At 38.2% G+C, this 14,436-nt stretch overlaps 1 protein-coding gene across 1 annotated transcript in view; it reads left to right on the forward strand.

The window, feature by feature from the left end:
• The window catches only part of OXCT1 (3-oxoacid CoA-transferase 1), a 61,738-nt gene that overhangs the window by 38,185 nt on the left and 9,117 nt on the right, over positions 1-14,436 (forward strand). Inside the window, exons 9-13 of the mRNA XM_015825260.1 lie at positions 5,766-5,880; positions 5,989-6,083; positions 6,333-6,381; positions 7,911-7,983; positions 8,653-8,728. Coding sequence (XP_015680746.1) covers positions 5,766-5,880; positions 5,989-6,083; positions 6,333-6,381; positions 7,911-7,983; positions 8,653-8,728 — 408 coding nt within the window. The remainder of the gene's footprint in view (positions 1-5,765; positions 5,881-5,988; positions 6,084-6,332; positions 6,382-7,910; positions 7,984-8,652; positions 8,729-14,436) is intronic.

Below are 14,436 nucleotides of genomic sequence, written 5' to 3' on the forward strand. Positions count from 1 at the left end.
CACCATTGAATTTCATTTTGTTAGATAGCGCCCAGTGTTCAAGTCTGTCCAGGTCCTCCTGTATCCTCACCCTGTCTTCTGGAGTGTTGGCTATTCCTGCCAGCTTGGTGTCATCTGCAAATTTGATGAGTTCCCCATCTATCCCCTCGTCCAGATCGTTGATGAAGATGTTGAAGAGCACTGGGCCCAGAACAGAGCCTTCCTTCCTTCCTTCCTTCCTTCCTTCCTTCCTTCCTTCCTTCCTTCCTTCCTTCCTTCCTCTCCCTCCCTCCCTCCCTCCCTCCCTCCCTCCTTCTCCTTTCTTTTATTTTCCTTTATTTCTTTAGCCTTCACCTTTGCCTCAGTGTTGACTCCTGGTGACTGTCTGAGCAAATCCCTGCAGTTTTCTTTGTTTCTTCACATTTAGTCAAAAGGTCTCTGTGTCGATTGCCATCTTATTATTCAGCCGCATTTTCAACTACCCTTCAGCTTTTCTTTTTCCCAGGTCCGTTTTCCTTCACCCATGTGACCCCTCCTTCTTTTTCTCCTCTGTTTTGAAATGTTTTATATAGCCTGGATCACGGTTGCAGCTTGGATTGATTGGGTTTACTCAATTTTTTAACCCCCCCCTGAGATCCTCCTTGGTAAATAGACAACGAAGCTTCAAGCTTCTTGTTTACTGAGTTGTGGCGTGTTGAAGGGAGCAGGAACTGCAGAAAGAGTCTGTAAAAACAGCATCCATCTATAAGGTGCTGATTGCATTTTCAGATAGAAATTATATTGGAGGTAATGTAGTTTTCCATGCCTGCTGGGTGAGGATTCTGCTATAAAGCAGATTTAACTAGGGAGCATGGCAAAGAAAGATAGCCTTTATCTTATTAAAGGAGGAATAATTGCAGTCATATATCTGGCCCAATGGCAGTTGTGTGAGTGAAATAGCCAAAGAGATACCTAAATTCTATTTATCCCATTCCCTTCCCTCCCAATAACTGCAATTATAGATATTTATGCTTTTGACATTATAGATATTTATGCTTTTGACATTCAAATTTCAAATAAGTAGCAGAGACCAAGAAAACAAGCTGCAGATTTAGTCCAGAAGCCTTGTCCCTGGACATCACAGTAGCAGCCTGGCCATTGACCCACAACTCTGCATAAGGCATACAGGAATATTCAGGGCTCCCACAGACACCGCTCTTGCAACCATGGAGATAATAAAACTTCATTTCCCTTTTGCAACCACTGTTGAAAATCTTTTCTGCTAAATAAAACCATCTGTCTTGAATTAGACCAAGTAGTGATTTATTCCACCAGGACAATTAATGATTAAAAAAAACAGCAACAGTCCAAAGATTTGGGTTGATAGCTGCAACTCCTTACAATAATTAAAGTGGATTATTTTGTTTACTGGCTCTTACTGTGTCAATATAAATCACTTTTAAGTTGAGAATTGCTCAAAATCTGCCACATCCTTCTTGGGACCTCATACAGACAAACATCTGTGCAGGTGCTGTCTGTTGCACAGTTCTCCTGTATGACACCAGCACTTTGGGTAATAATGTTAATAATAATAATGGAATTATCAAACATCCAATTAATATTTGATTTATTCTTGAGTTGATCTTTGCACTGAGGCTGGAAGATTTCTTACCCCTTGTAGAGAGCTTAGAGGATGGCTTTGACAGAGAGAGGGAGATCTATTACCATAGCAAATAAGAAAACATGGCTTAAGTCTATACATATATAAAGATTTCTGAAAATGTATAAGGCAGACACAAGCACATAAAAGAGGGAGGAGGGAAACACATTCAGACTTGCAAGATTCTCTTATTATAGCCATTCTAATCAGAATAGTTTTAGGGTTATGTAGTGTCTGTTTCTTTATTTGATCTACTTTGTAGGGCCGACATTTCTTCTGTCTTAGTGTAGTGATTATGTTGAGTCATAACACATATTTCTTGGCATTCATTTTGGAGAATGAGGGTGAAAGTTGTGTTGTTCATGTGTGTATGCATGTGTATGCATGTGTACGTGAGCTAGCATTGCAAATATTATTCTTTAAATCTAGTACACGTTGGAACATTATTCCAAGAAGATGGGGCTCTACCTCAGCCTTATCTTGAAGCCGAAGTTGGAAAAGGTTTTATATTTGCTATATTGTCTGAGTGAATAGGCTTGGATTGCTTAGAAAAAGCTTGTTGACGGGAAGAAAGAAGTAGAGTCTACATCTAAATAATTCTTAGGAATTACTCATTTTGTGTACCTCATGCAAATAATATACTCACTTCAATCGCTGGCATTTCTTCTTGAAAAAAATATGGAATAGTTGATGAGAAAGGACTGATATTGTGGAGCATTACTGGATTATTCTTATTTTATTAAACTTGTATGTCACCCAACTGCCAATGATTTGGGGCAGCTTACAACCATCAAATAAAGAAATTACAATAAAATCAATAAAAGCTAGCAAGTGTGACAGACCAGATGGAATAAAACGAGGACCTCATTCTCCCTTGCCAAAATCCTGGATGAAGGACTAAGTCTTCACTGCTCTTTTGAACAACAGCAGAGACTCCATCCATTTCTTCAGGGGAACCTCATGTAGTGCTGCTATAGAGAAGACACACTTCCGGGATCCCAATAGATGGCATTGTTTAATTAAAGGAATTGGAGTGTCCAACCCTATCAGATCCGATCTGTCAAGCAGATGCTATTGGGGGGGGGGGAAGGCGGTCTTCAAGTAATAAGGTTCTTCACTATGTAGGGTTTTATAGGTAACAAATAGCAACTTGAAACAACTGGCAACCAGTGAAATTCATGAAGAAGAGGTGTTCTACTGCATCCTGGACCAATTGAAATTTCCTGGTGGTTTTCAAGGGCAGCACCATGTAGAATGCATAGCAGTAGTCAAGCCATGAGTTGACATGGGGATGGGTGAAGGTTTCACCTCCTCCCATTTTATTTTATAATATTTTATTTTATAATATTCTCCAGATGTTCCAAATTAAATTGCATAAAGTAGCTTTGCTGGATTCAGCCTTGAGGAGTTTTTAAATGTACACTCCCCTTTCTTTTGCACACATGCACATATACACACACAATCCTATAGGACAGTGGTTCTCAACCTTTTTAATGCCGCGACCCCAACCGGTCGTAAGTCGAGGACTAAACCGGTCGTAAGTCGAGGACTAAACCGGTCGTAAGTTGAGGACTACCCAACCGGTCGTAAGTCGAGGACTTTCCCTGCCTGGGAGCACCGCGCATGTGTGGTTCCGCCCCCTGCGCCAGTCAAGGCATAGCTGGCAAGCGGCAGAGACGGAGCAGGCCGACCACCAGCTGGCCCAGCCCAAGGGAGGTAAGGCACCCGCCGGAAAAGGGGGAAAAATGGCGGACAAAAAAAATGGCGGACAAAAAAAATGGCGGACAGCCTTGCTTGGCGACCCGCGTGAAATGGTCGATCGACCCCAAATGGGGTCCCGACCCACAGGTTGAGAACCACTGCTATAGGAAATCTTCTTCGAGAGTTCTTGAGTTTGCCAATTCTTGGAACAGAATGTTGCCTTTTAATAACTTACACTGTTGGGTCTTAGTTGTCCCACATTGGTACTAAATCCATAACACAGCAGTGACTGTGGAATGCGGAAGAGAATACACAGTAACAAATAATTTTGAGCTTCTGAGCTTTTATTATTATTTTAGTGTCAGCTTCTGTTTTTATTGCTTGATGTTCACCACTCAGATTCTAGGGAGGAGAGTAGAAAACAAATGTGAGTACTATAAATAAATAAATATTGTCTAGCTCAGCAATAATATTAAACCTGCCTGCCTTGTTCTTTGATCTCAGAATAGGGAAAGAATGATTATCCTCGATACTTCTCTTCTTAGATTAGTGGTGAAGTCACCCCTAATCTAATTGACTATTGACTTCTATCAATTAGAAGAGAAGTCCTCCCACCCTAACAGCCATAGACTAGAGAGCAGCCTAGGCATTCCTTCCTGGACAAAATCTGAATTTCTGTGTACTACAATGGTGTAATCAAGATAGGATCCTCTGGAGATCTCCTTAGTCTACAGCTGACTGTATTGCTGATACAGAACTTAGCATAAACTATAGACCAGTGTTTCTCAACCTTGACAATTTTAAGGCATGTGGACTTCAACTCGTAGAATTCCACAGCCAGCAATGCTGGCTGTGGAATTCTGGGAGTTGAAGTCCACATGCCTTAAAATTGTCAAGGTTGAGAAACACTGCTATAGACTTACAGTCTGAAGCCCCAGGGCTGCATGCAAATCCCGTACAACTTCCTGGGGATCTTGAAAATTAATGAACAAATTCTGCAGTGCTCAGAAGAGCCACCCAATCACTTCCAATAAGGTCAAAATGAAGTAGGAAGCCAGTTGAGTGACCGTGGACCAGTCATTCTCTGAGCCCTAAGAAGGCAAACCAAATCTAAAAAATGTTGCAAAGAGAGCTGCAAGGACATGTCCAGGCAATTCCCGGGAATCAAAATTGACTTAAAGTCAGATATTCACACCCAGAAATTATATCAGGAAGAGAAGTCAAATTCAAAGATGTTCATTTCATGCTGAACCATGTAGCAAAAATGTGAAACCTGAGAAATATTATGAACTTACCACACATGGACTTTAAGTCTGTGGGTTTGTGGATGTTTCCTTATTTATTTTGTTTGGGATATGTTTTAGGGTTGTTTTCTTTTTTCCTTTCTAAATATTATAGGATGGATGAAAGGATAGCGGGGTAGGGCTATAGAGATATAAACGATGCAATGTAATATACACTATATAGAGAGAACATATTATATACTCTAAAAAGTAAAAAGCAAGAGGTCTTGCTGGGCTGAATTTGTCTCCTAACAGATGTTCAATTAATTAAAGTCTAGCATTGTGCCTCTGCTGTTATGAATGCATGCTATGCATCATCTCCTTGGCTGCATGATGATAATAGACATCAATAATAGCATTGTCTGCATTTGCTCCTCTGCTTAGTTTAATCCAGATCCTCTCTGCTACGTTCAACATTCAGTGCAACCTTTCTTCCATTCTGTCCCTTTTGTGCAAACATGTTGTCTATTTTTAATTTTATTTAAATGCACATTTATTTTTAAAAAAATCAAAGTTAGAAGATAAACCAATTGAAAATCAGAAAAAGAAAATGGTCAGAAAGCAATAAAAGTAAAAAGTGGAGAAAAAAAATAAGGAAAACAGGAAAATAATTGTTACTATTTTGATATAGGTATGGATAGAAGAATGCATCAAAGTCTTATTCTAAGACTTTGTGTTTGCCTATGTTCTTTTGATAATCCCATATAATACTAATCATCAAATCCCAAAATCAACTTTTCATTTCTTTCTGTTTCTCTCAAAAAGTCCAATAATGGTTTCCAAGTAGAAATAAAATTTGCCAAAATCTTTCATCAAAGCTATCAATTTAGTCATCTCTGCTAATTCCACCAGCTTCACCATCCATTCTACCATTGTACGTATTTATGAGTCCTTCCACCTTTGAGCATATAAAAATCAAAATAAGCTTTCGACCTTTTTTTCATTTGATATTTTTGGCATGTAGATCCCCAAAACCAACTACAACTTTCAACTCAGAGAAAATTGCTATAAATAGTCCAGGCCACCTAATACTATTCCTTACTATTTTAAAGTACCCGAGTGTAAAGGAGCATCTGTTTGTTTAAGATCCCTGTAGTGTCATTTGCTTGTTCCAAATGTCACATGGAAGAAACATCAACTTCTTGCTCTCCTTGTTTTCGTAGAGATTATCACTTCGCAAAGCTGAGGACTCCCAGAGCAAACAGAAGAAAAGCGGTGATAATGTAAGAGAAAGGATTATCCGGCGGGCAGCTCTTGAATTTGAAGATGGCATGTATGGTATCCTTTAGCTACAGTGAAAGTTCTTTGCTTGCTTGTTTCTGAAGGCACAACTAAACAAGCAAAGTAGATACAAGCTGAATGGAACCTTAACTTAATTAATTAAAGCTAATTTGGGTATCGGCATTCCTCTACTTGCCAGCAACTTCATCAGTCCGGATATAACTGTGCATCTGCAGAGTGAAAATGGCATCCTTGGTTTGGTAAGGATAGAACACAGATAATACAGAAACCCATCCAGTAGCCTACTCCAGCCAAGGCCTTCCAGATAAACAGGACTACAGTTCCTGTCATACCCTTATGTAAAATGGGACCTGTAGTTCAGCTGAGGGCAACAATTTGTTGAAGGCTATTGTAAATATGGCTGGGAAGGTTAATACTTATGGATGAGTCCATCAAATATATGGTTAGAATAAACATTCAATATTTGTTATTTTTTGTTGTTGAATTAGGGACCCTATCCATCTGAAAATGAAGTTGACCCTGATCTCATCAATGCAGGTAACTCTTCCCCCCCTCTGTTGCTTACATTTCTATCTTGATTTTTCATTCAGAGAGATTAGTGCAACCTATTGTTTTACTCCAGATAGAATACATGGGGAGGACCAGGAGCAAATGTTCTGGATATAGAGATGTAGAAGCAGAAGTAGCTTTACCATAGGGGCACACTATTTTTTTTGAGCGAAATATCTACTTGGTCTTTTAGTAGTGTGTCATACACCATAAAGCTAACCCTAACCCTAACCTAATCCATGGCAAAGACTAAACTTAATGTCACTGCCACTTAAATATAGTTAGTAAGATTAAATTCCAACTAAGTATTTAAAAAACTTCCTCTTCTGTCTTCTGTCATATCAAAATAACAACTTTTGCGTGTTTGGGAACCAAGACATTCAGGATTCACACAAAATTAGGAGGATGTAGTCTACATGTACCTCACATGTTTTTTTGTTGCCAGTCACATTTCTTAACTCAATCTGGAGTATCTCTAGTAATTCTTAGCTATGGTCGCCAAGTTACAAAGTGAAAACATCCCAAATACCATTCTTCCTCCTCTCCCAATTTAGTACTGAATATCTCCATCCTGATAAACTACTATAATTATTACCTCAGTATTTTTCTCTCTAAGCTTCTCCTTAGGAGATGATTCTGCCTTTTCAAAACTTAATGAAACATGAGAGAGACTTGGTTCAAATGGAGATGGTTGAACTGGGCAGTGCTATTTCCTGGAGATTTTTCATCAGAGTCTCTGACTGATTCATGACGGTTTATTGTGGAACTATTCTCACACAGAGCTTTTCCTTTTTCTTGGTGTTCTTGGATCCTTCTCTCAATTGTAGTTCATACCTCCCTGTTCGTCACCCCAACAGTCCATTGAGGTAGCTGCCTCATGGCTTTGACCAAGCCTTATTTTTGAAAAAAGGACTTTAAACCAAACTTCCTGACTTCATTATTAGTACATTCAACTATAGTTCTTCAGCTCTTTTGAACTTCAGTTTCTGTACAGTATTTGTGCTAAAATAGCTGTGTTTAAAGATGAACCATGTAACTATCATTTTTCTGATTCACTGGCTTCATTTCTGCATTTCATAAAGAAAATAGTCAGCAGCACAGGATCTTTAGATGCCTGGACATTTGCAATACCCCACACCAAATCAAATTTAAAACATTTGATAAAAAATGCAAAGTATCAAGCGAGTTTAGCACTCTCTTTGGGGCAGATGCCAAATACTTGAAAAAGTACATGCTTTCTCATTTTGTACTCATTTTTTTCTCAAACACTGGAATAGGTGCCATGAAGGTGGTACACCTTCTCTGAACATTTTTTTTTGCCTTACTGAATACAGTAATCATTTTTTTTTCACAGTGAGGTACTGCAAGGAAATTCTATTTAATGCAGAGGGAATGGTTTTTCTTTCTGTACTAATTAAGAATCATAATAAGTAAAGTTGAAATGAGTTAAGCTGGCAGAATAAATTTCCATATCACCCTGGAAATTTCTCTGGTTTTATGCTCAATTTCTTTTTCAGGTAAAGAAACAGTCACTGCACTGCCAGGTGCTTCGTACTTCTCTAGTGATGAATCTTTTGCAATGATTCGAGGGTTTGTAATAATTATCTTAATTTTACTCATTGTCCAAGGCACTGTCCCAACTGCTAGTTGAATTTATTAATTAACCATCTCAAAGGAACTTTAGGCTTACTCATCAAGACAGCCATGCAGTTGATAGATATTTGAGCTATATAAGCAACTCCAGCAGGTTTAAGAATTGTCAGACCTACTCTTCTTTATATAAATCCTTCTATTTTATGAACTGAGCTTCTTAGTGTGGATGTTTTCATAACTAAATATGCAATGCACACAAATTATTATTTATTAAATGTTACATTTGCTTGTTTATAACATTTGCTAATCAAAGTCTCTGGTACTAAGCCACCAGTGGTACTGATTGGTTTGTTATGAGCTTAGCAATTTGCATGAACCCAGTCATTATGGTTTATGTATCATGGTTTAGAATCCCAGCCAATTATGATGTATTCAATTAATGCCACATGTTAATCTATTACTGAATTCAGACAGATATAGTCCTATATAAATGTCTTTGGAATTTCAGTCTTATGTTTATTCAAATACTTTTAAACAAGGAATTCTTTAATTTCACTGCTATTTAAATTTTCAATATCTTGAGGATTAAAGTAACTAGTGTGCCAGAATTCTGTTTCTGTAGTTCTTCCAATTATGCACTGATTTTGTGCTTTGCTGTTTTAACAGGGGACATGTTGATCTAACTATGCTTGGGGCAATGCAGGTATCTAAATATGGTGATTTAGCCAACTGGATGATTCCTGTAAGTAGAATTAATTTTGTATTATTTTATTGCTGAGAATAATTTGAAGTGTGGATATCTATCTTTACTAAAGATACTTTCTTAACATCTGTGTTTTGTATCATCGCCCCTCCCACTAGGACGTTCTTAGTGTTAAGTGTAGTTCCTAATTACAGTATCAATTGATTGCTCAGCTATATCATATAAACATAAAATGAAAATTTGAAACCTGTCATTTAGTTTCAGGCTGAGGAATCAATGATTCCAGATTCTATGGGATGAGAATTCTGTCATGGTCATGATAGAAATTGTAATCCAAGACATCTGAATCACAGAGTAGAACCAAGGATTTTATAAAGTGAGAAGGGGCTGAACTGATGTTACGGTTAGAAAGTTTTTTTATAACATTCAGTCAGAATTTGATTGATTCTGTAATTTAAATCATTTTTCCATGGAGGAAAGAACAGGTTTTGACCTTCTATGTAATATCTTTGCAGGTTTTTGAACAGTGCTATTTTATTATCCCTCAAATATACCCAGTTTCTTAAATCCATCTTCATAGGATTTAATATCTAATCCCTTAGTCTTCCTTCTTGCTCTTCTTTGAATTTGTTCCAGTTTCTCTACATTCATCTTAGAATATGTTGCCCTGAATAGACAGAGTACTTGGGGGGGGTGTGTGGAGGGTGTGTGTGTGTCATCTGACTAAGGAGACTAAGAATAAATCATACGGTAAGATGCAGAAAGGGTTTAGCTTCTACATCTATCACATATCCATTTTTGTTTCATTTGCAGATTTAATCAACATTCCCACCTTTTCTTCATCCAAATCATTAATGAAAATATTACCAATTAAAGGACCCAGGACTAATTCTTGCATTATCCTATTTGATGATACAAGAATTTCCAATAGTAGCAAATATCTGTAGCTCGGGTGTACGATGAGGGTGAAGGTTCATTCTCTGAGCTTGTGGGTAGGTTTCTGAATGTTTCGTTACCAGGCTAGGTGACATCTTTAGCAGAGTTTAGGGGATGTCAGTGTTCTTCTGTTTATAAGGGCTTCAGGTGTGGGTGTGTCGAGTGAGGGTCTGTGATGGGTCTTGTGATAGGTCAGGTGTGAGTCATCAGTGAGTCTTGTGGGGACGTTACATCAGGTGACGGTCATTGGGAGGTGAAGTGCTGGTTGGGGGGGTTGCGTGGGTTGGTTGAGGGTCGGTGCTGTCTCCTGTTGGTTGTGCGGTTGATTTGGATTCTGAGGGGGTTCGTAGGCTGGTCATAGGTCAATGTGTCTGTTGATGGAATTGCTTGTGGAGTGCCAGGCTTTGATGAACTCATGAGCATGGCGGGTGGTAGCATGGCTGATGATTTTTCTGTTGCTCCAATACAAGAATTTCCCAATTTGATCAGGAACCGTTGATGAGTGCTCTTTTAGATATGATTTTCAAGCCAGCTTTGCAGTCATTTAATTGTCACGCAACCCAGTCCACATTTAACTAGTTTACCAATCAATATGTAATGAAGTATTTACTTAAATAGTCTACTGAAATCAAGATAAATTATGTCTACAACATTGCTGTAATCTGTTAATGTAATTTCACAGTCAAAAAAAAGAAGTGAAGATTCTGTACCTCTTCACTAAGCTGACTAACCATATACCCAGGAAATATATTTGCTTTCAGCAGAATCTCCTGTTACCCTTTTATAATTTTATTATACAGTAATCATAAGTATGAAGCATCTCTCACACTTGAGGGCTTCTTGGGACAAAGCTCTGATATATTTTCTCATTTAAAAAAAATAAAGTGCATTGATTTGTTTACCAGTTAAAGCATATTTTATTCCTTGTTCTGTGTTTTACCTATTTCCATACCGCATTCATTTCTTTCAGGCTAGCATCCAGCTATTAATTGCCAGGTTTAAACTTTAAGTGACAGGAGAAATCTAATCAATTTTCAGAGCTAAACAGTTTCATTATAAAGAGAGGTGGGGAGAAATAAACTTTAAAAATCCATTTGGCAGTTTTCTACTTGCAAGAATTCTCTTTTATTACTTTGGAAGGCTGGAGTTAAGATTCAATAAATTTCTTGCTGTGAGCCAGCAATGTGTGATATTTCACTATTGGCAGTGAAGCCTTTTCGTGCATCCTCATCTGACATCAGCTTAGCAATTCAGAGAAAAAGTAGTCTGTCTCACCCTCAAGGCTTGGCAAGGGAAGAATAAAGCTGCCTTATGATTTAGATCCTCTGGTTTCCTTGAGCTCTAACAGTAACATTAATAGAATTGCAAGGTACCTTTGAGGTCATCTAGTCCAACCCCTGCTCATGCAGAAGATCTATACTGTTTCTGACAATGGCTGTCCAGTCTCTTCTTAAAAGCCTCCACTGATGGGGCACCCACAACTTCAGAAGACAATTTGTTCCACTGGTTGATTGTTCTCACTGTTAGGAATTTTCTTCTTAGTTCTAGGTTGCTTCTCTCCTTGATTAGTTTCCACCCGTTGCCTCTTGTCTTGCCATCCGTTGCTTTGGTGAATACATTGACCTCCTTTTCTCTATGGCAGCCTTTCAAGTATTGGAAGACTGCTATCATGTCACCCCTGGTCCTTCTTTTCACTAGACTAAGTATACCCATTTCCTGCAATTGTTCTTTGTATGTTATAGCTTCTAGCCCCTAATCATCTTTATTGTTTTTCTCTGAACTCTTTCCAAAATCTCAACATCTTTTTTGTATTGGGATGACCAAAGCCGGATGCAGTATTTTAAGTGTGGTCTTACTAGGGCTTTGTAAAGTGGTATTATTACTTTGACAAAATCAGTCTGCTAGCTGCATCTTTTTTTGTTTTTATGAATGTTGTCCAATATTCAGATTCAGTAAATTAGTATAAGAGACAGGGCCTTCTCAGGACAGTAGTTCTTGACTTATAACTGCAGTTGGGACTGGTATTTCATTTGTTAAGCGATGTGGTTAAATGAATCATCACACACTGAGCTCAATTTTAAGACTGTTTTTACCATGGTTGTTAAACAAGTCATGCTGTCATTAAGTGCATCACATGATTATTAAGAAAATCCAGTTTACCCCATTATTTTTGCTTATCGGAAGCTGGCTGGGAAGCTTGCAGACTGCAGTCACATGAATGCTGCATGCTGCAACTATTGTAAATATGAGCCAGTTGCCAAGCACCCGAATTGCAATCATATGACTGGGGGTGGTGCAACAGTTGTAATTTCAAGGATGTGCTGTAAGTCATTTTTTCAATGCCATCGTAACTCTGAACTGTCATTAAACAAATGGTCATAAGCCAAGAACTGTAATGGCCCTAAAACTAAACTCTCTTGTTAATGGAGATTCATTTGTCTCTTTTCTTATCTTTATTTATATGATTACTGAAGACCCGATTGTTCTCCCTGTGTTGGTTGTAAATATAAAGAAACAGGCTGAAGCTATACAAATTCTTTATGCTTGACTATTTTTTTTTTAAAAAAAGCCTAATTGCCTTTGTTTAGCCATTGACCCCAAATATTTTTCACTATAATTTGTGTCAACCTCAGCCAGTAATTTAGGAAGAACAGGAGTGATAATCCAAACTATTTAGGAAGGAATTTGGCTGGGTACGACTGGTCTTATTCTTGCTTGAAAAGGTTTAGAATGCAGTCAGATGCTCAAGTATCTTAAGAAAGATTGCATATGATGATATTTGTTTCTTTTTAAAAAAAACATTAAAAACAAAAAAAGTATAAAATGCCAAAAAGCAAAGAAAAAAGTCAGAAAGGGGTAGGAAAAAAGCAAAATTGGGAAATATCAACAGAAGAGGAAAAGAGCTATAGAAAAAAAAGATAAGTTTTGACTTTCTTCAGTATATATTAAAAACCTAAAAATCAATGACCTTTTGAACTATAATAAACCACAACAAACAGTACTTCTATCATCATAAGTAAATTTAATAATCACAAGACAAATTTATTTTTCAATTTCAAACAAAAAAAAAATCCAAGAGCGGTTTCCAAGTAGAAATGAAGCTTAAATAATTTTTAATCAAAACAGTCAATTTCTCCATCTCCGCCAACTCCATTAATTTCATCAACCATCCTTCCATTTTGGGTATATGTGAGTTCTTCCATCTCTGTGTATACAGAGGCTTTGTCAATGATATTTGCCTTTTCGCTGGCATGTCAGATGGCATTGTAAAAATATTTTTTTCATTTTAAGTTGTGTTCCATGTGCATAGTAGTGCAATTAGGGTTTATTAATATTTATTACTTCCCTCCAACAGAAGTCTCTCACCATGCTTAAGGCACAAGTGAGTTGCAACTACTACTGGGAGCATCTGCCTGAAAGATATTAGTCTAAATGTTACATTAAAAGTGAATTAAAGAAAGATTTGAGAAGTGAATTTATGTTTGCCATCTTTTCATGTGATCTTTATTGATAAACTTGTAAAAATCAAGCCAGAAGCATAAGTGAAGCAGATGGTATAGAATAAGCTTCTTATAAACCAAAATAATAACAGAATAACAGAGTTGGAAGGGACCTTATACCATATAGCAGCAGACCCTATACCATTCCAGACAAGCAACTGCACAGTCTGTTCTTAAAAGCCTCCAATGATGGAGCACCCACAGCTTCTGAAGGCAAGCCATCTCCAGGTGACTTTGCTCCGGTGTGAATCCTGCACTTAGGAGGAAGGGTGTTCACCTCTATGTGTTTAGGCAGCTTTTTAAAAACCAGAAGCCCTGTAATGATAAATATTATTTTCTTACTGACTCATTCACCCTTCTTACACAGCCACAAATTTGAATAGCCAATTGAAAGCACCTGTAGGCAGGATGGAGAAAAGAAAGCCGAGCACAAACTGAATGCTGCAGATGGAGGGTTCACATCTTTTCCACAGGATTGCATCTTTCATGGGTTCCTGGCTTGTCATCATTTTGATGGATGAAGGACTGGGTAACTTAGGGCCTCTGGATCTGGAGAACCTCCATCATTACTTCTGGATAGGGTATAGTTCCCCCAGAAAAAAGTGTTCCATGGTCTGGGTGTCTTCCTGGATTCACAGCTCAGTAAACAAGTGGCAACTGTGGTCAAGGAGATCTTTGCAACAAATCAATTTTATGAGCCAGTTGTACTCTTTCCTGGATTGGGAGGCTCTGGTCATAGTCACTCATGCCTTAATCACTTCCCTTAACATATTGCAATGCAGTTTACATTGGTTTGTCTGGAAGAGCATTTGAAAACTACAGCTTCTCCTAAATGTGGTAGCATGGAAAGTTAGTTTTGGGTGCACCCACATTATGGCCCTGTAATACCACGGTTATGTGACTTGCACTGATTTCTAGTAAGGTTCTAAGAGCAATTCAAGGTGATGAATTGTATAGTACACAGGGCCAAGATACTTGAGGGACCAAGTGTCTGTGGTGATTTCCATCCATGCCATCAGAGTTGGCAGGGTGAACAAGTCCTAGGTCCCTTCTGTTAAATGCTGTCATCTTGTGGGACCAAGGGGACATCCCTTCCTTTCACAGCACCTGCCCTGTCGAACAGTCTCCCCCCTGAGCTTCAGATGGTCTCAACACTGAAGGCCTTAAAAACCTGACTCTTCCCTCAAGCTTAAGGGCAAGGCAGTTGGGTCTGCTATGTGTTTTTGCCTTGTGATGATGGAGAGTTTCTTTTTTGCCTGATGTCTCTCATGGTTCTTTCTAATTTTTTTGTGGTGTGTATTCCTGTTTTTA

Source organism: Protobothrops mucrosquamatus, unplaced genomic scaffold (genome assembly GCF_001527695.2).
Source record: "Protobothrops mucrosquamatus isolate PMUCROS unplaced genomic scaffold, P.Mucros_1.0 scaffold2574, whole genome shotgun sequence".
Classification (NCBI taxonomy): domain Eukaryota; kingdom Metazoa; phylum Chordata; class Lepidosauria; order Squamata; family Viperidae; genus Protobothrops; species Protobothrops mucrosquamatus.